The 24,851-nt window shown below is 37.8% G+C and overlaps 1 protein-coding gene across 1 annotated transcript; it reads left to right on the top strand.

Moving 5' to 3' along the window:
• Nucleotides 1–400: 400 nt before the first annotated feature.
• On the top strand, nt 401–21,128 carry CDC16 (cell division cycle 16). Its single transcript, XM_064646440.1, has 18 exons — nt 401–552; nt 1,440–1,494; nt 2,413–2,510; nt 3,512–3,550; nt 4,360–4,500; nt 6,326–6,485; nt 7,128–7,222; nt 7,861–7,994; nt 9,033–9,112; nt 10,678–10,727; nt 11,384–11,457; nt 13,370–13,495; nt 14,249–14,401; nt 15,007–15,070; nt 16,807–16,868; nt 18,920–19,055; nt 19,635–19,725; nt 20,839–21,128. The coding sequence occupies exons 1-18, from the start codon at nt 505–507 to the stop codon at nt 21,102–21,104; spliced, it is 1,872 nt and encodes a 623-aa protein (XP_064502510.1). The 5' UTR covers nt 401–504; the 3' UTR covers nt 21,105–21,128.
• The last annotated feature ends 3,723 nt before the right edge of the window (nt 21,129–24,851 follow it).

Genomic DNA, 24,851 nt, shown 5'->3' with positions numbered 1-24,851 from the left:
TGAATTACTTCAAATCAGGCAACTTAATGGTTTATGTTACTTGGCTTTCAGTAGTGAGAGCTGACACGTTTCAGCAGTGGAGAATGATTCCCTAAGCTGTGTGGTACCAAACATGACTGGGTGATGCAGGACTCGTAGGAAACCTCCCGGCACACCATCCACCATCGCTGCTAAGTCCTGGGGGAATATTTTCACCTCAAGCCTGCTGGCAATCTGGCAGAGACAGTTCTTCACTTCGAAACTGCGAAGAAGTCCCTCAGAATGAATTTGCCAGGGGATGGACTGCAGAGAAAAGTCTCAGAATTAATTTATTTACTGGGGTGTGGGGCCAGCGGCCCGCGCGAGGGGATGTCCCCTCCCCCGGAACGCCGCGCTCGGGGCGCTGTTTCCGGGCGGGAGGGAGGGAAGGCAGGCGAGGGGCGGGTTTGGGCGCTGCACCGGCGGGCGGCCCGCGGTCCCTCGGCGGCTCCGGGATCCCGATCCAGGGACAGCACGGGAGTGAGGATGAACCTGGAGCGGCTCAGGAAGCGCGTGCGGCACTACATCGACCAGGTGAGCGCCCGGCGGGGGCAGCGGGCAAGGGGCGGCGGGCCCGCGGGCTTTCCCCGAGGAAAAGGCGCTCTCGGCGCGGCTCCCGCAAAGAGAGAGACTGGGGCGGGGCGAGCAGCGGTGCCGGGCTCTGCGGCGGCGGAGAGGGTGCTAATTTTGTAATTATGCCCCGTTTTCCCTGGAAGGGGAGGGAGTGGCAGTGGGAGAGGGGTGCGGCGGGCCGGAAGCGCCGCCTGTGCGGTCTCCAGTGGGAGCCGGGGCCTCCTGGTGGGTTTTCCTCCTCGCGTGGAGGAGGAGGAGGAGGGGGAAGAGGACAGCCGGCTGTAGAGTAGCTATGAAACGAAGGCGTATTTTCAGGATCTCGCTCTGCTGGGTTGTGCAAGCTGTGCCGGGCTTACCTTGGGCAGGAGACGACCCCAGGTTGCACCAGGGGAAGCTCAGTTTGGATATTAAAAAAAAAAAATCGCTTCACTGAAACCGTGGTTAAGCATCGGAACAGGCTCCTCAGGGAAAGTGATGGAGTCACCATCCCTGGGAGTGTTCGAAAACTGAGCGGACGTGGCACTTGGCCACGTCGTTTAATTGTCACAGTGGAGTTCGGTCAGCAGTTGGACTTGATGATCTCGGAGGTCTTTTCCAAACTTAATGGTTATATGATCACTGCAAGGGGGAATGGATTCTAAATGAAAGAGCGTAGGTTTATATGATATGTTAGGAAGAAATTCTTTACTGTGAGGGAGGTGAGGCACTGGGACAGGTTGCCAAGAAAAGTTGTGGATGCCCCATCCCTGAAAGTGTTCAAGGCCACGTTGCATGGGGCTTTGAGCAACCTGGTCTAGTCAAAAGCTAACACCAAAAGAATACTAATTATTTCTGTCATGCTTTTACAGCAGCAGTATCAAAGTGCCCTGTTTTGGGCTGACAAAGTGGCTTCACTCTCTCATGGTAAGTGGTTGCTTTAATCTTTGTTTTTGTTAACTTTTTTCCGATAGTGTTCTGTTTTGAAGGTTTTGAAATAAATAACTGTATAAATCTTGTAGTTTTGAGTTTGGTGTAAGTCCTTTTTTGTGATCTTTAGAATGGTATTTTTCCAAATAGAGCAGAGCTCATCTTCCTTCCCTTTTGAACTCTGTGCTAAAATTAATGTTTGGCCAAACCTTAAGGTTTGCCTACCTTAAGAATCAAAAAGAAAAAAAGCAAAAGATACAAGAGACCATGGTGGTTTCCTGCAGGACTCATGATTGTCCTGGGTGACAAGTAGACTGCAGGTTTACAAAGGGAGATGATGCTGGTTGCCAGTCTCTGTCTATGGCCATGGGCCAGTTACACGTAAAATGATTCTGGGGGCTTGATCCCACAAAGGCTTTGGTTGCCAGTGAAGTAGGAGGGTACTAAGCTGTCCTTCTGGAATTGTAACATCAAGCTGCAGAAGGCTAGTGCTTTCACTGTTGATAGATTCCCACTGATCTTTTTTTTTGAGAAAGACAATTTTGGGTTGTTTTTCTTTCTGCCGTGTGTCCAAGGGCAGGATAACTTGTAACTGCTGCTTTTTTAGATCTGTATCATTGTATCACTGTCTCCTTTTCATGTCAAACCTCTAGAATGACATTCTTTGTTTTCTTTGTCCAGTGCACTATCTGATGTCTTCAAAGTTAAAATCTGATTATTTTTTCATTTTCATTCTCTCAGTAGTAGATGAGTTGTTTATACGTATTTGTATATAAAAATAAAACTTTATAACTCATTAGAATGCTGGAATAGGGAAAAAGTACTTCTCTAGTGAAGCAAAAGTGAATATTCTATATGAAAGTGTTTAAAGATATATTGTAATTTAATGGTTTATAATTTGTTCTTTTATTTTAGAGGAACCACAAGATATTTACTGGCTGGCCCAATGTCTTTACCTAACAGCTCAGTATCACAGGGCAGCACATGCCCTTCGATCACGTAAGTTGGATAAGGTAAGTCATTTTAGTCAAAGAATTAGTGATGTTAGCCCTCTTTTAAACCTCTGCTGCTAACCACAGGGACTCCTTCCATCAGAGGATAACATTTATGGGAAAAGTAATTTGAAAAGCCTGCATGATATAGTTTATGTGGCCCTGCATGATGTAGGTTATATGGCCCCCTTTATATTGGTCAGATTGAAAGTGTTGTCCCCAGATAGGGTCCCAGAAAAGAGAAGGGGTCCAAGAATGTAACTGCAGTAGGTATGGGAAGGTGGAGTGCAACTTCAGGAAGGATACTGAGGTCCTGGAGCAGGTCCAGAGGAGAGCAACTAGGCTGGTGAAGGGACTCAAGCACAAGTCCTATGAGGAGAGGCTTAGGGAGCTGGGGCTGTTCAGCCTGGAGAAGAGGAGGCTCAGGGGAGACCTCATCACTCTCTACAACTCCCTGAAAGGAGGTTGTAGCCAGGTGGGAGTTAGTCTCTTTTCCCAGGCAACTATCAGCAAGACAAGAGGGCATGGTCTCAAGTTGTGCCAGGGGAGGTTTAGGTTAGATATTAGAAAGAATTTCTTTACAGAGAGGGTAATCAGACATTGGAATGGGCTGCCCAGAGAAGTGGTGGATTCTCTGTCCCTGGAGTTTTTTAAGACAAGACTGGATGGTGGCACTCAGTGCCATGGTCTAGCAACCACAGCGTTAGTGGATCAAGGGTTGGACTTGATGACCTTGGAGGTCCCTTCCAACCCAGCTGATTCTATGATTCAGATGTAGTTGTTTCAATTGTCCTTCCACTCTGATAATGAGTGGGGAAGGCAACAGTGAATTAAATGTCCTTTGAGAGTTTAGTAGTAGAGAAAATGTTACAGACTTAGTCATGTTGGTCAGGAAAGACTTTTGGTGGCAAAAGGGGTGAAGAGGCCATAGAAGTGAAAAAGGAGAGAGCAAAATGGAGTCTAGCAGTGTAAGTAAACGTGCTTTCTCTTTGTAACTGTTATGTATGAAACTTCTCTTTCAGTTATATGAAGCATGTCGCTACCTTGCAGCTAGATGTCATGTGAGTACACATTTTAACCACTATTGGAAGCAAACCAAATTAAATGAAAGACACATCTTGGGAAGATTAGGTACCTGAAAGGCAATGTAGACGTTTGTATTCACTGGAATAACAGGTTTAATTTTTGTGACAGTTGATTTCGTTCTTTAACTTGCAGTGGTTTTGGTTACTGTGGTATCCTTTCTAGTACTACTCTGAAGAAATCCAACTGACTTTTTTTCCAGGAAATAGTCCTCTAATATTTTGTGGGGGAAGAACATGAACCTTTTTTGTCTCATGTCTTCATGTTTTCATTTTTGATGGGTTGGTTGTAATCTGACCAGAGGAGATGTGATTTCTGGTCATATAACTATAGTTAATAGCTTTATGCATCTGTATAAAATGGAATACATAAATAGTGAAATGCAGTGCTTTCACAGAGACAACTGAACCAATTGGTAGATTAAATGTAGACATAGAATAATGTGCAGCTTATAGAATAAGATGATGGTAGTTTATTAAAGCCTGTGTTAACTGTTTTTAGGAGCATATCCATTTCTCTGATTGCATAATGCTGAATAATAGATTTTTCTGGAGGTGCTCATTTTATATTTTTTTTGCATATTATAAGTGACCAGTCAAACAGTTGACTGCAATTATAAAATGACATATGGCCAATTAAGCATATGCATGCATGAAAAACTTGCTGATAAAATTAAAACTGGTTGTAACAATCTGTGCCTTTGAAACATGATACTGTGTTTATTGTTGCTTTATGTACAGATTATTCAAACCCCAACCTTGTTTTTTACATGTACATGTTTGGTTAGTATGCTGCAAAAGAGCATCAGCAGGCCCTGGATATTCTTGATATGGAGGAGCCAATCAACAAACGACTTTTTGAAAAGTACTTGAAGGATGAAAGCGGATTGAAAGATTCTACCACAGACTGGGAGATGTCACAATCCTCTGTAAGTGACAGTATTTAAACAGATATTTTTATAACTGAGAAAAATAATGCATGAAGTTAGAAAGTGATTTTACAGCTGTTGAATCTGAAAGTCCATTTTAAGCTTCCTTTTTCAGATAACATAATTTTTAAAAATGCTGAATTATTCTTTTTTCAGTCACAGATCATGTGTTAACTTCCTGTATGGAAGTGACTTGGTTTGCAAAAATAAAGAGTGCTCTTTGACAACTTCCCATAAATTATTTGCAGACACTTTGCAGGAACTTCATTATCTAGTATTGTTTTTTACGGTCTTTTATCTCTGTGCTGCAGTTTCAGTCTTGATAATGTGAGCTAACATTTCTTTCAATTGGGCTGAAGGTTCTGAGATAACAAAGCAAATTTTCTTCTCTGGTTATTTTTAATGAAATACTTCATAATCACTCAAGTGTTATTCTCAGTGGAACATTTTTTGATCACGCTTGTGAAAACTATGTGATATAAAGGTGAAGTTTTTGAAGCTCAGTGATAAAATCCTGCATAGGCAGACAGTTAAAATGGATGGGTACCACGTGTAGGCTGAATGGTCTGTGAAGAGTCTTCAGTTTCAGAGTTACAAATTGAAATTTATTAGCTGAAACTGCAGTGAAGACGACTGATTGTTTTCCCTGTAAGACTGAAGTAGCAAAGTGAGTTAAATTGTTGATGTGGACTGATATAATGCTGATATAATGGTTTTTAAGGAGAAGTAGCTTAGACTACGTGACTGTGGTGCATCTATTTATTGGGAATATTTAAACTACCACTACAAGCAAAGGAAGAAGTCCTCAGCTTTGGCTGTTTATTCTTGCTCTCTGTTTCACGATACTCTGGCCCTGGTGTTTTGTTGGCTGATTATTGAAGTAAATTGGGAAACTCTTTTGACTGAAAAGTAATCCAGCCAAAAAACTTGACTTTGTCAGTGTTTACCTTCAGAAATGCTTGTGATAATGCAGTTCACTAGGAAGAGAATGGGTTTGGTTTGCCAAAGGAGAGAACTACTGAAATGGGTACTGCCACAAGAAATATTAGCTCAAACTTCTCCCTAGTTTGCACAGACGCTACAGACTGAGTGACTGATCTCTGAGCTGGTTACAGTGTTACTGCTTTAAAAGTTTCCTGAGGTTTATTCGTTGTTGATGCAGCTGCTCTGTTTCTGATGCGGGAACTCGGGAGAGTTGGATCTGTCTGTTTAGTCTGGTGATAGAGATGGGTAATGTGCTAACCTTCTCTTTTGCTGACACTTCTGTGGCCTTCTGACTGTACTGAATACCCATCTAGGGAATTTTGAAAGAACATGTTAGTTATTAGACATTTTAGCACAACTGTGCTAATAATAATCTTTCACTGCTTTAATTTCTGGAACATCTTTGTTTTGGATTGAAAGGAAGGATATATGTTTCTGCTTAGAAGAGTTGAGTCCACAGATTTGGCCTTTTTCATGTCTTGCATGAAATATGTGGTTTAATGGTCAACAAAGAATTGCTTTTAAAAGTGACAGTTTCTCTGTGAGTATTATTAGCTTACAACTCAGTATCAGAGAGCTGGATGCCAGAAGTAGAAAAGATAAATTCTATCCTTCTATTGCTTATTTCAAGCATGTGTTTGTTAGATAACCTGACAGAGCATTCTTTTGAAATTTTTTGAGATAGCAGAAACATTTTTTTATTTAAAAACAGCACTAGAAAACCAGGTTCTATCATGCATGAAATGCTTTTTACTTTCTAGGTAGCCCATTTGATTTGTGCTCAAAACCAAATGGTAAACATTGATTCAGTCTCTGACTTCCAGTCCTGCTTTTCCACCAGATCAAGAGCTCTATATGCCTTTTGCGAGGGAAGATCTATGATGCTTTGGATAATAGAGCCCTGGCAACTTACAGCTACAAAGAGGCTTTGAAGCTTGATGTTTACTGCTTTGAAGCATTTGATCTTTTAACGTCACACCATATGCTGACAGCACAAGAAGGTTTGGATAGAAGTATTTCTCAAGTACAAGTAAAATTTACCTGCGTTTTCCTAGGTTAAAATTAAAGCCATAAAACAAATAGCAGACTTCAAAATAATAATTCAAATAATAGGAGATGTATGAAATGAGTGAAAATTACGATCTGTGCAAATTTGGATTTGATCTTTTCTTTTTCAGTCTTGCAGTGCTAAGAGCTGAAAGAAACCAAGTAACCCAGCATTCCTGTTTGTTAGCTCCGGAAGGTCTCATGCTCTTTGTCCAGCCTAAACAATGTTTTTACCTGTGTTCTCAACTTCATAGCTTTGAATCCATGAAACCCTACTGGTGTTTGCTTAGTTATAGCAGGCGTTGATTAACAGAGCATTCTAAGTGATAAAATTTGACATGTAGAGTACATGAAAACAGTGGTGTGTTATCTCATCTTCATTAAAATTTATTTAACAGTGTAGAAGGAAAAACTAAGAATTCACTCCCTAATTTCCATCATTAGTAGTATTATCTGTTTCAGTGTATCTGTGCTGTTATCTTCCCTGTAGTTGGGATGACCAGCATAAAGTTCTTTGCATCTCTAAGTTCTTAAAATGTTGTATCTTGCTGTTTATTCTGTAATATGACCCCTTCGATTGTTTTTAATTCCTCCAGAAAAAGAACTTCTTGAATCTCTACCTCTTAGTAGACAATGTACAGAAGAAGAACAGGAATTGCTTCACTTTTTATTTGAGAATAAATTGAAAAAGGTAAATCCCCACACTGACTAAAAAGCTGGAGAATTGATTGAAAGTCTTGACTTTGAGTGTAAAGTTTCTTGTATCCCATTTATTGTGAACATTGAAATAAATAAGGGCTTTGTAATTTTTGGCTATTTTAAAATTTTTAATACAGTACATATCACTTCATGGAGTAGTATAACAGTGTTCTGTATACTTGTTTTCTGGTGTGGTGACAACTTGAAATTCTGATTTATGTTTCTTAAGCTTTATTTCTTGAGAAACTTCTATGCCAAGAAAAAGAGCATTAATAATGTAGACAAAATGTCAGTATACCCGATATAGCAACATCATTCCGGACTTTTTTATTCCCAAAGATAATGTGAGAGTACTGAAAACCAACTATGTATTGCTCATTATTAACTTCTACAGCCTACACTTAAGATATTGACCCTGGCAAACATCCTTCATGTTCTAAATGAGCTTTTAAGTACATTGTAAAGAAGCATTTTACCAAATACCTGTTTTATGGACTTTCAGTTTAAAAATTTAAATTTTAAGAACTTTAGTGCTTCTTAAATATTCTTTTAGCACTAAAAATATTAATACTTAGATCATCTGATTTTAGATTGGTTTTTGTTTCATGCGATGTTTCTTTTCTCTTTCAGTATAATAAGCCCAGTGAAACAGTGATTCCTGAATCAGTAGATGGTCTTCAAGAAAACCTAGACGTGGTGGTATCCTTAGCTGAAAGACATTATTATAACTGTGATTTCAAAATGTGTTACAAGCTTACTTCAGTGTAAGTATACAAAGCAACTTTTAGGGTTTTTTTCCTCATATCGTGAAGTGTAATCATTTTGCCTGGACTTATAGCCAATATTGTTGTTCAATGGATTGACATACATAACAGTTTGATATGTATTTCAGAATATATGTTATATATGTTTCAGGTATTTATAATGTGTAGCTTGTGTATGGCAAGACACATTATTTTTATAATATGTACTAGAAGTATCCAAACCAAAACTCCACTTATTCAGCACTGTGCTGCACTTTCCTTCAACCATCCCTTCCTTTCTCTGGTACTTTCAGTTTTGTTTGCTCTCTGCCTACTTCTTGTTTGGTGTTTGTAATGAGCAGGTTTTAATCCATTGGTTAGTTAGGAAGTATGATTTCTCTGGCTGATTAAAAGTTATGATGTTATTAATGATATTATATTATTAATTTTAAAAGTTAGCATGTTATTTCTAATTTTGATGGGCCAAGTGTATCAGTTGTTATACAGCCTGGGCATACACTGCTGCTCAGTTGTCAGAAGGGTCAGAACACCACCCTGGTTTGCTTCTCAGCTACTGTAAATCTGAACATGTGGTTGTGTTTCTGAATGCCACAGGAAACAAAATTCTACAACTGAGCAAAATCTGATTCCTAAGGCATACTGCCTAGTGCTAAGCTCAGGAAGTTGAGAACTATTGCTTGAAAGTGCTGTCAATATATATGGAAAAGATGAACAGAAATGTTGTTGCTTGCTGTCTGATAGTTAAATTTGAAGTGACCTGCAAATAAAAGTGCATTGTATTCTGATTTTCTAATTGTAGATTCAGCTTGACAGAATTTTCTGGTTTCCTCTTTTGTTAAGCTAAATTAATTGTTATTTTTCTGGTCTGAAGAGAGTCTTTATTACGCCATTAATAGTTACCTCCTAGTCACAAATAGTTTTCTTTGCCTAAAGTGGTAATTAACTGGAACATTACGTACTATAAAAGCAGCTTGCATATAACACATTAAATTTTTTGAAATGTGCATTGCAGATTTTGTTTTAATTTTTTTCTTTTAGAGTTATGGAAAAAGATCCCTTCCATGCAAATTGTTTACCTGTACATATAGGGACACTTGTGGAGCTTAATAAAGCAAATGGTAAGAAACCCAACATTTTAATGAGTCAACAGAATACTGTAAAGCCTCAATTTTAATAAAGAATTAAAGATGCCAAGTAACCCCCTTATGTACCATTTGAAATGTTACATATATTTTTCTTCCTACCTGCAGTTTCAAGAAAACAGTGGTAACTGGAAAAGAAGGGAATGTCAGAGCTGAGAGCAGGACTGGGGGGAAGTAGTTGTGCAAAGAGTCTTTATTCATTTATGATCAGGAGTGTCAGTGTCTCTTAACCACTGGACTATATAGCCAGGAGGACAGTGAGCTACACTGCCTCATTCCTGTGTTTTGATTTCTGTTTTGAGGTGATCTTTGTAGAGTATCTGGGTGTACTTTTTCTGCTGAAAAATAAATTATATTAATTTAAACCAGAAAGAATTCCTCAGCAGTTGTGTATGCTTGGGTGGACATGCTTATCTGGTGTTAGAAAAGATTCTAGACTCTCCTTGCCTCGCTGTTGTGAAGGCCTCTTTAGTTCAAACAAGTTAATAATATGCAACACCTTTGTTGGAATTACAATAATAGCTTATTTGCAGCTGGCATAGCTTTTTCTTATTTCAGGCTGCATATAAACATCCAAATCAAAGCTTGAATGTCTTTAAAACCAAATGGAAAATACAATAGTGTAGGCTCTCAGAGGATGGTGCATTATATGTATGCAAATAGGTCATTAGGAGTACTAGCATTTCTTGGTGATTAGTGAATGTGCTTCTCAGTTATTTTACAGTTAACTACATCTGAAAGTCGAGCTGGTGTTGTTCTTCTAAGTCTGCCTCAAGAAGCATTTTGTAAATAAGTTGGTATTTTTTTAAGTCTGTTTTAAAATTTGATTTTTCTGGAGCTGAGAATTGATGCAAAGTGCTCTAGGACAATCTCTTTGGTTTAAGAGCACTGTGCTCTGAAGAAATAGAAATTTTACGTACCATAATGCTATTTCTTTTGAAACCATATAGGCAATAGAACTGTTACCCTGTATCTGATTACTGCAGCTATTGTCAGAAAATCTGTATTAAGTTATTCCAATAAGTAGAATTATTATTTTTATTAGAAAAGTAATCACTTAGAATTATTCTAAGTAATATAATAATTTATTTGCTTTTGTCCTATTTTCAGCATATTAATGCACAGGACTCTACTTTGAAATGGATCTAGCCAGTATGTTATACCTTTTAGATGTAGAAAGTTCAATAGTGTTTTACCTTGACAAGGTACATTCAAGTGTAATACTACAGGCATTTATTTTAATGTATGTTAATGACCTAAATTGTTGCAGAATTCTTAAGGGGTGGGAAGTATAGTTGCTTATTTGTGTGCCGTGAATACTTACGGGTTGTTTTGGTTGGGGTTTTTTTAGTTAATTGCAAAACCAAATCTCTTTTGAGGCAGTTTGAAGCATTACCACTGAACAGAAAACATTTTTGTTTACTTGTGAATTACTAATGTTGGATGTTCTGGATATTTGGTATGGAAAGCTGAAAGACTTGAAACATCTTAATGTTTTACTGTGTTTTAATTTTCTTTTCTTGTTTTTTCCCATTATGTAGAGCTTTTCTATCTTTCTCACAAACTGGTGGACTTGTACCCAAATAATCCTGTAAGTTGTTCTAAGCCTTCATTGCCTGGTAGTTTTTTTAGTGAAAGCATGTAAAAGGTGTAATGTAATAGTCAGTTTGAGCAACAGAATTCAAAATCTGTTTCTGGATGAAGGTTGTAAAAATGGTTCACTCCTTTTATTTTCTATGCATTGTAATTTTCTTATACCAATGTTCTCTTTTTAAAACAAAGTATCTGTAAAAGGTATTCAGTGTGAGTTATTAACTTTGAATAACAATTTAAAACATATGCTGCAGTAATAAAAATCTACGTGTCTCTGAGAAACCTTTTCCAGGGTTTGATCACCTTCACAGTGAAAATTAGTTTTCTTTGACTCAATCTGAATTTCTCATGTTGCAACTTCTACTCATTGCTTCCCATCCTGTCATTGCACCCCTGTGAGAGTCGGGCTCTGTCTTCTGTATTCCTTATCATTAGATAATTGAAGACAGCTTTCCACTTAGCTCTCTTTGAGAGCTGAACAAGCCCCAGTTAAAGAGTTACATGCCAGCATATATCATCAAATAATTTGAAGAGCTGACTGTGATTTCAGTGAAAATGTTCCCGACTTCTCTATTATCTCTCTCTCTCTTTTGATGTTTCACTAAAATGACTGTGATATATCTAATAATATTCTATTTTGATTTTAATGTGTAGGTGTCATGGTTTGCAGTAGGATGCTACTATCTCATGGTTGGCCACAAAAATGAACATGCTAGAAGATATCTCAGGTAGTTTTTTTTCCTGTTGCTCATTTGCTAAATAAATATTTAATGTTTGTGATTGTTTGCAAGCTCGTAAACAGAACCCTCATTAAACTGGTTACTAGTAAAATATTCCTTTTGTTGCCACCCTTTTTTTGATATGGCAATTTAGATTTCATCCATCTAGATACTTTAAAAATGATGGAGACTAATGCAGCATCTCTTTTGGCAGTCACCTGGCTGTTATGGGCAGGTGTAGTCCCTGCATTCACTCATGCTGCCAAGCTAACTACAGCTAGGTAATCAGGCCTCAGTCCTTAGATTGAGGACACTCAGGCATTCTCCCGACCTCAGGTTTCGTATCTGAAAGGAAAGAATTAGATAGAAAATTCTGACACTTGGCTGTCTAGTTTTTTCTGTGCACAAGGAACTGTGGACTTTTTAAGTTTGGTCAATGCTCTTTCCTGTAGGTCTCCTGTATATGTAGTGAATATCAGCACTGGAGAGCAGGACTTTGCTGTGAAGTAGGGCATTTGTTTTGGTGCTGTAAGCTTAAACTGAGAAGGCATAAATCAACCTGTAAGACTTTCATTTTTCTTCTTAAGACCTTTATAGACAATAAAGGTAAAGCCTTTGGGTTAGTTATTTAGACTTTTTAAATGCCTGATTATTATGAGTAAACTGCTTAAATTCCTCACAAGTATCAGTGTGAAGTTCTTCAAGAAGCTGTCCTGAGTGACATACATGGTTTTGGTGGTGAAATAAAAACCATCTTTAAATCTATAAGGATCCTTAGCCAGAAAGAAAGGGTCTATAGATGTGTTGAAGAGAAAACCAAACAAAAAAACCCACAAACAAAACATCAGAATTCAGAATAGTTCTGGCAAAAAGAAAAAGAGGTCTGGTAAAAGTGAAATAGTAACAAGAAGCTTAAATTCCTGGGAGAAGAATGATAGTGTACAGCTAACAGGGCTGGAACAAGGGTGGGCTATGCAGTGGTTTTCAGAAACAAAACTCAAAGACGCACTTGAATACCCAAGTATGTCCTGGGTGGCAAGATGCAAGTGTCTGAATATGTGAAATTTTGTCCCAGGAGACAGAGAACACACCATTCTCTAGGAGCTGTGATGAGAAATAGTGAGTTTAACTGTGGTAAACAAAATTTAGATTAAATGTTAGGAAAAAAAATGAAGTGTTTAAGGATAGTTAAGCAATAGAGTAGATTACTTGTGGAGCATGTAGGATCTCCATGTCAGAAGCTTTTAAGAAAAGACTGGGCACTTTTGTCATGAGCTGTTTAGTTACGAATGGCCTTGCCTTCAGACTCAGAAAATAATCTATACAACTTTCCAATGTTCCTGTCAAGTCCATCTTTCTGTAAAGACTCTAGAGTGCAGTCTTGATGCTCAGGTTGCAGTTTTCAGCTTGAGACTTGAGTGACATACTTCCCTGATGCATGGCCTGTGGTGTGACAAATACTTGTCGTCTTCAAGGCTAGAACAATTATATAGCAAAATTTCAAGACACAATTCAACCTAAGTGTTCATTTGGTATTTTCATATCCTGCTTGTGAAACTTAGATTTTTTTAGCATATACTTATTTTCAAATGTATAGCTAGGATTTTGCAATACATTATGAGTCACTACTAATGTTTTCTGTATTTTATTCAATTCACATACTATATAACTGTTTATGTTTAATAATATCAAATAATTCTGCTGTCCATGAAGTAGTAGAAATAATACAGTCATGAATTCATGACAGTGTGTGAACTTCTAAGTGCTAAAGAGTTTGAACTTTTAAAATTAACTTTGTTTACCATTGGTCATTACAGGGGATTTCTTAACAGATACCTAACTGTGTGACACAGCATTGCTATCTAAGCAGTCATCTGAAGCAGGTGAAATGTAATTTCAGATGTGTTTGCTTGTGTTTTAGCAAAGCTACTACACTTGAGCGAACCTATGGCCCTGCATGGATAGCGTACGGGCATTCCTTTGCAGTTGAGAGTGAGCACGACCAAGCAATGGCTGCGTATTTCACAGCTGCACAGCTCATGAAAGGGTATGTAAAAAATGTCATATTCGGGAATATCCATATCCATAGATAGTGTAGAATATTGATTTATATCCCTTGAAACAATAGGTAGAAGCAATATATTTGCAATAATTATCTGTTAGAGAACAACAACAACAAAAAAAAAACCCAAATAATTTAATCATCTGCATTTAGCTGCATTATTTGTGATTGCTGTTGTGATTTTGTAAGTTCTAAAGTCAAGATTTATATTTAGGTAATCTATGTTCTACCTGACAGTTCTATGAAATTTGAAAATCATGGTTGTTACACCAGGTCATCAACTGCTGTATAGTAATATCTTAAACAGCTCTTTCATGCTCTGGGAGAAGGTTGTAAAAAGAGTCGTGGACTAATGTAATATTGCATATAAAACTGTTGTATTTGATTGTGGTTATTGGTAGATGTAATCTAATTATTGCTTCTTCCATATTCTATTTGTAAATTAAACATACAAAGGAAACTAGAGAAAAAACCTTCAGAACTACCTTAAGCACTGAGAAAATACATGTAATTCCAGAGCATGTTATAGTCATGTATTGGAGTTTAAATTCTTGTCAATAACTTACAGAGATGTAAAATCTTTCAAACTTCCCTTTAGGTTAATAGTCCATTTAAATCAGCTTTTACTTGGTTGTACATAAACATATGCAAACACAACTGGCATTTCTTTATAGTTTGCAACTCCATTCCTAGTAACCACACAAAAACAAACAAGCAGTTTGTTTTATGGTTTTTTAGGTGTCATTTGCCGATGCTCTACATTGGACTGGAATACGGTTTGACCAACAACTCCAAGTTAGCTGAACGGTTTTTCAGCCAAGCTTTAAGCATTGCACCTGAAGATCCTTTTGTTATGCATGAAGTTGGAGTGGTAGCATTTCAAAATGGAGAGTAAGCTTGCAAAATATGATTAAATACTATCCTAAACATGAATTATTCTGAAGTGTAATGTGTCAGTATGTGAGTATGTGTACTTAAGTACTTACTTTGAGCTATAGTGTTTTTTGGTTCTAGTCTAGATGGTGTTTACTCTAAACCCTTGCTTTCTAGATTGTTCTTCTTGTATAAAATTGAACAAAGACAGAATTTAATGCTTGAGGAGCATGCAGAGATGAATATTACCTTCCATGTGCCAGTCATTATGTAGTTGCATGCCTGAAGGCATCTATCTGCACACATGCTATAAAATTTTGTACAGCAAAACATTTTGTCAGCTCAGGAGGTTCCAAATATATTCTGAAAAAAAACCTAACAGTTCTATGAAGTGTTTAGTCAATATACTTGGTTTGATTCTGATTTTTTAAACTTTGTCTTATTACTACTTAGGACCACAATGCAAAATATAGCCAAGTTTAAAGACTGTGTTTTACATCTAATTCCATTCATACAATGAAATAATATCAAAGAACTCTTCCCTGTAATATAGTTTTCTCATACTGCTAATGAAAACTCTTCACTAATTTAATTTTCTTTCTCCCCACTCTCTCAATTCTTAGCTGGAAGACTGCAGAAAAGTGGTTCCTTGATGCACTGGAAAAAATCAAAGCTATTGGAAATGAGGTATTTTTCCTCCTAACATATGGGATTATAAATCTGTAAAACTCTAGCAAATTCTATAATGTCTTGTGACAATTTATGTTGTTCTTATTTTAAGTTAAAAGCAATACAATATAAATTTGACTTTAAAACTTGGACCACCTACTTGTAATTGGTGTGTTGGGTTTTTAGAGGAGAATTGTCATGTATCATCTTCAGTGCTACAGGAAAAGACAAAAAGTATTTTTCTGTATGAAATTAAAAGAAAAATAAGCACTGACTGGGGAGTGAAATCCAGGTCTTATTCTCAGACCTGGGTCTTAGAACGATTGCTCTTGACTGAGGGTGGAACTGGGTACACATATGACGATGGTTTCTGCTACCTTAAGTATTAGCCATTTCTTGAATGACTTCCACTTTTGTGGGGTCATAATCCTGTAGGTATGGATTTGTTTTCTTTCTCCCGGATAGAGACACTGAGTAGGAATGTGCTCAGAGATGCTTAACTAACTTTCCTGAAATTAACCAAAATAATCACTACCAAAAGGTTTGTTAGGAAATGTAGTTCAGGTGCTTTTGTGAATCAAAAGTTGACCATTACAACCCTGATTCCTCACGCTGGAGTACAAATAAATGTGTACCTATTGGCAGTAATGGTTATTTGTGTGATATCATCTTGTGTAAAGAAACATATTGTACTAAAGAAACTCAAGATGCCTTAATGAAAGCAGTACCACCTTGTGACAGGCTTCTTGTGAATTTTAAGATAGGTTTTCTCAATTTTTAGCTTAAATTTAGTTAATGAGGACACCACCTCATGCTGCTGTGTTAACAAATCATCTCCTATCAATATAAGGAAATTGCCTCTAGAGCACAGTAAGCTATAAAGTGGAAAGTGCTGAAGAACTAAAAATCTTCATGTGGACAAGGCACATATTTACTAAAACAAACTGCGCAGCTACTAATTTATATGCTCACCAATATATAAATAGGCTTGTTCTGTTTTAGTTAAAACTGTAATGTTGTTTGTGGAAATGCCTAAGCTTTATAGACCAGAATTAAATTTATGTGTATGCATAAATTCTTTTCTATGTGGCATTTTTCATGTTTATTGAGAAGTACTAAATACCAGCAATCTGGAAACACACAAATGAATATTTAGAATTAGTGTGGGAAACACCTAAAATAAGTAGAGATTCAGAAGATAGTATTATATTATTATAAACCACACATTCATAATGCAAAAGCTCAATTTATTTTTAATTTCAGTAAAAAGCATTTTAAGGATTTTGTTGGCTCAGATTGTCTTCTGTGTTCCTCATAAATGAGCTAATTTATGTAGAGCAGATGAAGTGAGACCATGGAGAAGACGGCAAAAAGACTTTCAGTATTCATGATTGTTTTACAAATACCTAATTTGAGGGGGTCTTCGGTGCTCCTAGCTAAGACTCTTTTTAGTTAAGTAGAAAACAAGTTCTATTTGGTTTGCACCCAAGTTTTAATTGGCTTTGGGGAATGGATAAAATAGAAAAATGAGTTATTGAATAAAGGTTTGGGGCTTAAATGTGTGTTTTGTAAAGAATTTAAAATGTTCCTGATAATTTTCTTGGTCATAAATAAAATGCCTTATTCATTTGTATGTTTGGGGGTTTTTTTAACCCCAAACATACAAATGAATAAGGCATTTATTTGTTGTAACTAACAAATTCAGTTATAGTCTGAGAAGCTGCAGTTATTTGAATTGCTGCATTATTTTGCAGGTGACAGTTGATAAGTGGGAGCCTTTATTGAACAACTTAGGACATGTCTGCAGAAAACTCAAGTAAGCAGAGGCTACTGGAGCTGCATTTTTCTGTAATGCTGCAAAAATGTGCTTTCTCTCTCATTTATATCATCTACCACATGAGAACAGTGTAGAAGTACCCTATAAGAAGATGATTCTCTGAATCAGCTTGTGAATGTAAATACATTAATCGCCCCTTATATCCAGTTTGCCACACACAAGTTAAAGTCCTTAATCTAAAAGCCTTTCCTTAATTATTGATTCTTATTAGATAGAGATTTGATCATGGCTTTTAGATCTTTGTATGGGTGTGAATTTTAGCTGTCTGCTGTCTTCTCAGTCCTCATATATTGGAATATGTCCACTGATTTAATTAACATAAGGGTGGTTTTGTGCCAATTAATTGCTTGGTTTAGTACTTACTTTTCCTTATTGAAGTGAAATGTTTAGTCACATTAACACAGCAAGGAAATATTACTTTATGTTTTTGTAGAAAAAAACTATTTCATTTTATGTTTCCATTCCATGAACAGCAAAAGTGCAAAGTACCTATGCAAGCTTTAACAGTTCTAACACAGAGACATGTTTTCTCATTAATTACCTTAATCTGACTTTAACCAGTGTTTTCTTTTATTCAATCAATGCCATATTTTTTGTTCTTTTTTTAGTGTCACGGTTTTAATCGCCCAGTTGGTGTATACTGTAATTTTTTTTCAAAGCTGCTAATGAGAATGTGATTATGGTAGATGAAAGTTGTACTTCTGCTTTGGCTTTGGTAGTAATTGCTTTGTGCTCGAATTGCCAATTAGTCTTCATTTTCATTATAAAATAAGAACATATAATAGTTACTCCTTGTGCCAAGAGCAAACAAAAGGCACTGCTTCTGGAGTCTGTTCATGAGTATAATTGCAGGGTTTTTTCAAATACTTGTTTTGTTTATGATTACTTTTGTCTTTTTTTTTAAATTTCTACAGTAAGTTAGTAACTCTTACATCACTCTTTGTACAACTTGCATTGTAGTATTTGTTCAGGTTCAGAAATCAAACCTAATATATTTTTGCATCCTTGTAAACCATCTTTCAAGAAAATCATGTTGAGAATTTAGGCAGCTGTACATATGCTTTGAAAACTTAAAAATTCTGTAATAACTAATTTAATAGAGTTTGTAATACACAATATGGCTATTATGAAAAAACTTACTGGATCTATGACTACTCACTAATATTAAGGGGTTGTAATTTGAAAGCAGCATATTAAAATACAGTGGTAGTCAATTGGACATGTGAATACTATGAGTGAAAATAAAATTGCATCGTGAAAGGGTTGTGCAGCAAAAAAACAGTTGCATAATTTTTCTGCCTCGATTGTTACTTGATGCCCTCTAACAACTTCATGTGTTGCTGTTTACATAATTTCATTATCACTATAGTTATTAAAATTTGTCATGAGTAGGCAACTGCTATCTTTCTTTTTAACAATGTGGAACTGGGATGTCAAACGTGAAAATTTAATTTCTCAGAGTAATGTCATAGTGTACATTTAATCCTTGTTTTATAAAATAACAAATGTAACAATCAGTCTAATTAATAGATAATTTTCAAAGAAAAGGTGACTGGTATTTGAAAGAAATTATGGGTACGTGTAAACCTCCTTTTTTGATAGAGAGTGTAGCAAAACAGAATTGACAAGAGTACCAGTGTATGCACCACAGGCTTCTGAAATTTCTGCCCAGAGAGCTTTTCTCAGTTTGAATGATGCAGAATTTAGTCTCGTATTGCTCCATCGCTCCCCCAGGGAGGCAAATGAAAGCTACGGAAATTAAACCAATGTTAAAATGAGCAGCATTAAGCATGTAAAGCAATTTACCATATCAAATGGCTAAGATCATCTCCAAATGGGGCCTCCTGTAGGCATCTGTTTTGCTACATAAGGAGAACAATGATTTCTCAATTACACTGGGGAAGAAAATTGTCAATATCCATGAGTCTTTTGTACATTCTGTTACGTTCAGAGTATAAAGCAATAATTTTTAAGTTCTGGCACAATTGTGTTCCACTTACTAATCAATCTTCTGTATTTAACCCTAACAGGAAGTATGAAGAAGCACTGGAATACCATCGCCAGGCTCTAGTATTAATTCCTCAGAATGCTTCTACTTACTCTGCCATTGGCTACATACACAGCTTAATGGGCAACTTTGAAAGCGCAATCGACTATTTTCATACGGTACGTAACTGCCCTCAATTAAAGTGCTGGTCACAGATTCTCTAATTTACCTCTTTCCTTCTGGTTTAGGTTTGGAACAGAGAACTAGCATTTTTCCCAGCCTCCAAATTACTGTTTATTTTATAATCTTAATTTTTTTAAAAAATAGCTTCTGAAGTTTTCTACTGATTAGGTTAAAAAATGGCCTCTTTGGCAAACTTTGACTGTCATTATTGCAATTTACATTTCACGGACATAAGCTTGTCATGCAGCTGAAGTAATTTCAAATACTTCCAAACCATGCCTTAAAGGAGAAATTTTACAGTAAGTAAATAGCAACATATGTTATATCTCATGATTTTTGAATGCTTCTCTGTCTGTATTTATATCCTTTTCTGGTTTTGCTTCAGTGCTTTCCTTGCTTGCTACTTCAGAGAGTTCATGTGATGGTGTCATTTGAGTTGTGCAATGTTTTGCTTTTAGAGTGAAGACTATGCTCAGATAGCACTGTGGAACAACAGAATAACAAACTGAACTATTGCAGACTTCTGCTACTGTTTTATTTGATACTAAATACTTTTTACCGTTTTTTTTTAACAGGCCCTTGGTCTCAGGAGGGATGACACATTTTCAGTCACAATGCTCGGACACTGCATAGAAATGTACATTGGTGATTCTGAAGCCTACATTGGTAAGTCTTTAACCTATATTACTCTAAATCATTGAGTCTTTTGAGAGGAGTGTTATTCCTATGTCAAGAAAGACTGTCTACCACTACCTCATCAACTTACAAAGTAGAGTATGCCTTTGTTTGGATTTTTTTGTTGTTTTTTTAATGGCTAAATGATGCAGAATTTCACAGCAATTGCAGATGACCACTGTTTTTTGTGAGCATCATGACAGTAAATTCTTACCAGCATAAAGAAAGGAAACAATTTATCATTGAGGGTTTTGATGGTTTCTTTTATAGAAAATGTTGATTTGTGGCAGCTTAGACACCAAAGGGAATAAGGAAAAAATAAAATAGAGATACAGAGTTAGGAAATCAGAGCACTAGTGCTAATGCTGCTGTAGAGCAAGGCATTTTCACCATGTTAAAACTTGGCTCTGTGGAGACAGGATAAATTCTTCTGACTCCAAAAATTACAGCTTTACATATGGTAACAAAAAAAAGGGCTTCATAACTGTAATACATTATATTGCCATAGTTTTAAATTTTCCATTAAAGTTTTCTGCCCTCTCCCCCACAACTTTATAGTGATAGATTTCTGCTTCATTGAACTTAGTGTTTTATCTGTAGTGAACACAGTTGATGTTCTGTCAAGCACGTTAAGAAGGCTGAAGCCTTAAGAGTAAAAGCCATCTATGTACTCTAGTGCTTTTCCAGCAGATTTTTTGCACAATTGAAGCAGATGTTTCTTCTCAATATTGTCTTTCTCCATATGTAGTTATTTAACACATCTGGAAGAACCATGCAGCCATGTGATACGCATTAATGCAAACCAAGCTGTGTGTAACTTAAACAAGAAAAAAAGCCCCTTGGAGAATTGGGAAGGGAATTGGCAATTACGTCTCATAACAGACTTTTGAATCTGAGTAGTGCTTCTTCTATTATGCTTTTTTCAAAAAGGAGGCTGCTGGATTTTTTCAGAACAATTCTATTCATCTTCAGTCATTAAGCAGCAATAGTTCCCTGATGATCTGAAAGCAAAGGATTATAGTAGTTTCTGGATAACAGTTTCTTTGAGAGATGTTTTTGGGAGTGTTCATTTGGAATAAACTAATGGTTTGTCTGTTTTCCTAGGAACAGAGATCAAAGACAAATTAAGATGTTATGACTTTGATGTACACACAGTGAAGACATTAAAGAACATAATTTCACCTCCCTGGGATTTCAGAGAATTCGACATAGAAAGACAAACTCTGGAGGAAAGTGGCATAGTAACATTAGAGACATCAAATCAAAGGAAAAGTACAGATACCAGTCGCCCATTGGAAGAAACATTTGAGATTGAAATGAATGAAAGTGATATGATGTTAGAAACGTCAATGTCAGACCACAGTACGTGACCATAAATACTGGTAGAGAGTTCATTTTGTCTAAGTGTAGTATGTTTGTTTTAGCATTTTTGTTTTGGTGTTAAAATTTCAAGAATTTGCTATTTTTTATATGAATTCAAACGACTATGTACTTAACACTGGGAGTTTTATAGTTTCTACTTTATAAATATTCCTTTCCTGATAGCACTCTCATGAATCCCCATCTGGATCAAGGAGACTTCATTGCATCGATGCAGGCCATATACATAGTACTGTAGTATACAGGGTATTGGCTATTTTGCACATGTCTGTGCATTACTGAACATTAGTTCAGTTTTTAGACACAACTGCACTTTAAAATTCAAGGGTATTGAGTGCAGAAAAGCTCGGGGAGGAGTCTCTGTTTTAACAGCAATTGCACACACTCTCACTGTTGAAATCTAGGCGATCCCATTACTTTCCTATGAGCACCAATACAGGAGTGTAGAGAAGTCTGGTTCTGTCCCAAGGACAGTGGAAATTGTGCTATGGCTTCACAGAGGGAACTGGAGGTACCCAAGTTTCCCTTCCATATGTTAAAACATAGGGATTGGGGTCTGCGTCAAGTGTAGAATTCTGTACCAATCCTGTATTTTCTTAGACGTGAGAACGTAAGGTGAACAAAAATGTTTTACTTCCTAGTTCTAAAGTACTTCACACACGTTCTCCTGAAAAACATGGGATAAGCCATGAGTCTTAAGTGGAAAAGTATCCAAGGAGAGTGTTGAGAAAATTAATCATTTAGGAAGCATATGCATCTCCTGGCCACCGTCAGGTCTCTCTCCTTCATTGTGGCTGGCAAAAAAGTTCATACAGTTCTTTTCTTTTGGAACCTGGTAGTTTGTGTGTGGTTCAGGTGACTTCTTTGAGGTAAACTGGGGATTTTTCCTGGACACTCTTGAAGCCTTTATAATGAGTGTGTCTCAACAGCTACTCTATTAGGCAGGTCTCATCCTTTAAAGGATCTTTTGATGGTTATTTTTACATTTGTGCTTATGTAACCTGAATGATTGTAACCAGGACCATCTCATGCATAAAGTGACACCAAAGGCTTCTTTTTGCACACAGAGCAGCCAGAAGGATATCGCCAATAGATTCTCAAAGAGCCAAACTCCTTTTTCTCTAGAACATTATTGTTTTTAATCCAGCATATGTGAATCTAGTTTTCTAGTAAGACATTGTGGCAATTTCTACATGGAAGTTGGCAAAAGAGTCTTCTAGCAAATCAGGCCTTACTGTCAGACATGGATATAAATCTTGCATTGTTTCCTTTTTTCTATGTTACTACTGTTTTCGTTGACAAATAGTTTTAAAGATTGATAAAAGTTGATATTTCTTCCTGCACTGTCCAGTTATGATCTGATGGTATGTTGGCCGTGATGGTTTATAGCGTTCCTCCTTGCCTGTAGGAATCTACTTACCCTTGTGCTGATTCCTTAGCTGTGGTAGTACAAATCTTTGTTTGGTTATGTTGTGAATGAAATCAGGGAACCGGACCAGCATTTTAAAACATTTTCTAGATCTGATCAATTCTCAGGTTCAAAGAGAGCAAGCCAATGCTGTGTAACTTGTCATCAGTGGGGCAGAATGATAGGAATGGGAAGAAACAGATGGAATAGCGAGAATGGGCATTGCTGTAAAGGCAGCATATCATGACACTGTGCCTTGACATGTATCTGCTAAAGGTTTTGGGGCTGGCTTTTGCTAGCCTTCATTTATTTGTATTAAAAGTTACCTAGAAAGAAATGTATGCAAAGTGCCCTACATCATGAGCAACATTTTTGGATGTTAGAGAAATTCTTGATATGGCTTGGCTTGGCTCCCAGTCCTTTAGGCAGCTACAGTTAGGTTAGAGCTTGTGGTTTCTGATGTGTGTTTCAGACAGGACTTTAGGGAAAGTTTCTCTCTCCTCATTTCTATTCTGTTCAATGTTTTGATCTGCTCTTGTTCTATCCAAATCCCTGCTTTTGTACTGGCAGCTCCTGCTCGCTCTAGTCTTCTGCACCTCACAGCACCTGTCCTGCTCCAGTCCTGTTCTTGCCTGGACTCTGCTTCCTAGATAGTGCTTGGTGCCTTTCTGGGTTATTATGACATTCACCCTGGCTCTAGTTAAATTGAGTATTGTCCTTGTCCTCATGAGGCCTTTGGTTATTAATTTTGGCCTGACTTGACCTCAGATTCTTGATTCTTGCTTCAAGTCATTGCCTTTTGGCTTTGTCTGCTTGGTACAAGGACTGTCAGGTTGGGTGACTTATCAGTATGCTCCCAAAAGAGACACCCTTACTCTGTCCCATAACTTCATCTCTCCCTTGAAAGGATCAGTCTTGTCCTGGAGTGGGAAGACCTGGCTGTTGCCTTAAAGGTTTTCAGAATAGATATGAAAACCCACAAGATATTTCTGCTGCCAATGGCTCCAACAGTTCCATCGTAGGTACTGCTGCCTAAAAGATTTGAGGAAGAATAATGTTAGCTCAGTTGGTCAGAGCATGGTGCTAATAACACCAAGGCTGCGGGTTCGGTCCCCATATGGGCCATTCACTTGAAGAGTTGGACTTGATGATCCTTGTGGGTTTCTTCCAACTCAGAAGATTCTGTGATTTCAGTTTCCTCAGCCAATGCCACCTGCTTGTATTATTCCACATCAGATCATATATTTCCTTTGTGCTGTGGACAGCTGTTTGAGGACCAACAATGCAGTAGGATCTGAATTGCAGTAGGATTTGCAATGACCCTGTGTATTCTGATTAACTTGCAGGCATTTTGCTGCTTTTGTCTAGTTTCCATAGCTCTAGATGAGTCTTTGTGTTGATAAATGCATGGTATATCCATACTTTGGATGTACTTTGCTGCACTTCTGCCACCGAGCCTAGGAGATATAGTCCAAGATATTCTGACTCACACAGGCATTGCAGGAAACTGTGGATTTAGACATTGCAAAATTTGTTGATTGCAATCTAGGACTGAGTAAGCCTTGTTTTGATTGATGGGTCAGTACTTAGAATAACATAGAATCATGGGATGGTTTGGTTTGGAAGGGACCTTAAAGATCACCTGGTTCGAACTCACCTGCCATGGGCAGCGGCACCTTCAGCTAGACTGTGTTACTCAGAGCCTCCTCCATCCTGGCCTTGAACACTTCCAGGGATGGGGCATCCACAACTTCTCTGGGCAAACTGTTCCAGTGCCTCACACCACCCTCACAGGAAAGAATTTCTTCCCCTTACCCAGCCTGAATTTCCCCTCTTTCCGTTTGTACCTCCGTTTGTACCACCACAGTTCCTGAGGAAGCCAGTCAGAAAGGCAGGGAGGCATTGTCCAGAAAAGCTCCCATACCTGCTGCCCGGCCACGGAGGCTGGAGCTGACGGTGCTTTCCTGCGTGCGGGCGCTGCTGCTTCGTTTTGACAGAACCACCCGAGTCCTGGGATGATGGAAGTAACGAGTAATGGACTCTTTTCCCCATTCCCACTCTTTTGTCCCCAGGACCTGGCTATTTCTCTTCCCTGCATCTTAAGGCTGTGGGTAACACGCCCCGGGGTGTCCGTGCCCGTCCCGCCGTACGAGCCGCTCTGCGGCCGCTGTGACAAGGCACCCGCGACCTTAGGGGGAGGGACCGTGAGAGCAGGGGAACGGGCACACTTCCCTGTCCTCCCTTGCCCACCGGCACACTGGGAGCCCAGTGGGGTTGCGAGAAGTCCGGGGATGGGAAGGGGGATGACAATCGCACCCCCGCCGCTCCC

This window comes from Pseudopipra pipra, chromosome 2 (assembly GCF_036250125.1).
Source record: "Pseudopipra pipra isolate bDixPip1 chromosome 2, bDixPip1.hap1, whole genome shotgun sequence".
NCBI lineage: Eukaryota > Metazoa > Chordata > Aves > Passeriformes > Pipridae > Pseudopipra > Pseudopipra pipra.
The sequence above is the reverse complement of the archived record's forward strand: the minus strand, read 5'-3'. Positions and strand labels throughout refer to the sequence as shown.

Excerpts from the sequence above, each read along its gene's own strand:
- CDC16 (XM_064646440.1), top strand. The coding sequence starts at position 505 with ATGAACCTGGAGCGGCTCAGGAAGCGCGTGCGGCACTACATCGACCAG. Across the intron at positions 4,501-6,325 it reads GGGAGATGTCACAATCCTCT|ATCAAGAGCTCTATATGCCT; the intron begins GTAAGTGACAGT and ends CTTTTCCACCAG. Across the intron at positions 10,728-11,383 it reads ACTTGTACCCAAATAATCCT|GTGTCATGGTTTGCAGTAGG; the intron begins GTAAGTTGTTCT and ends TTTAATGTGTAG.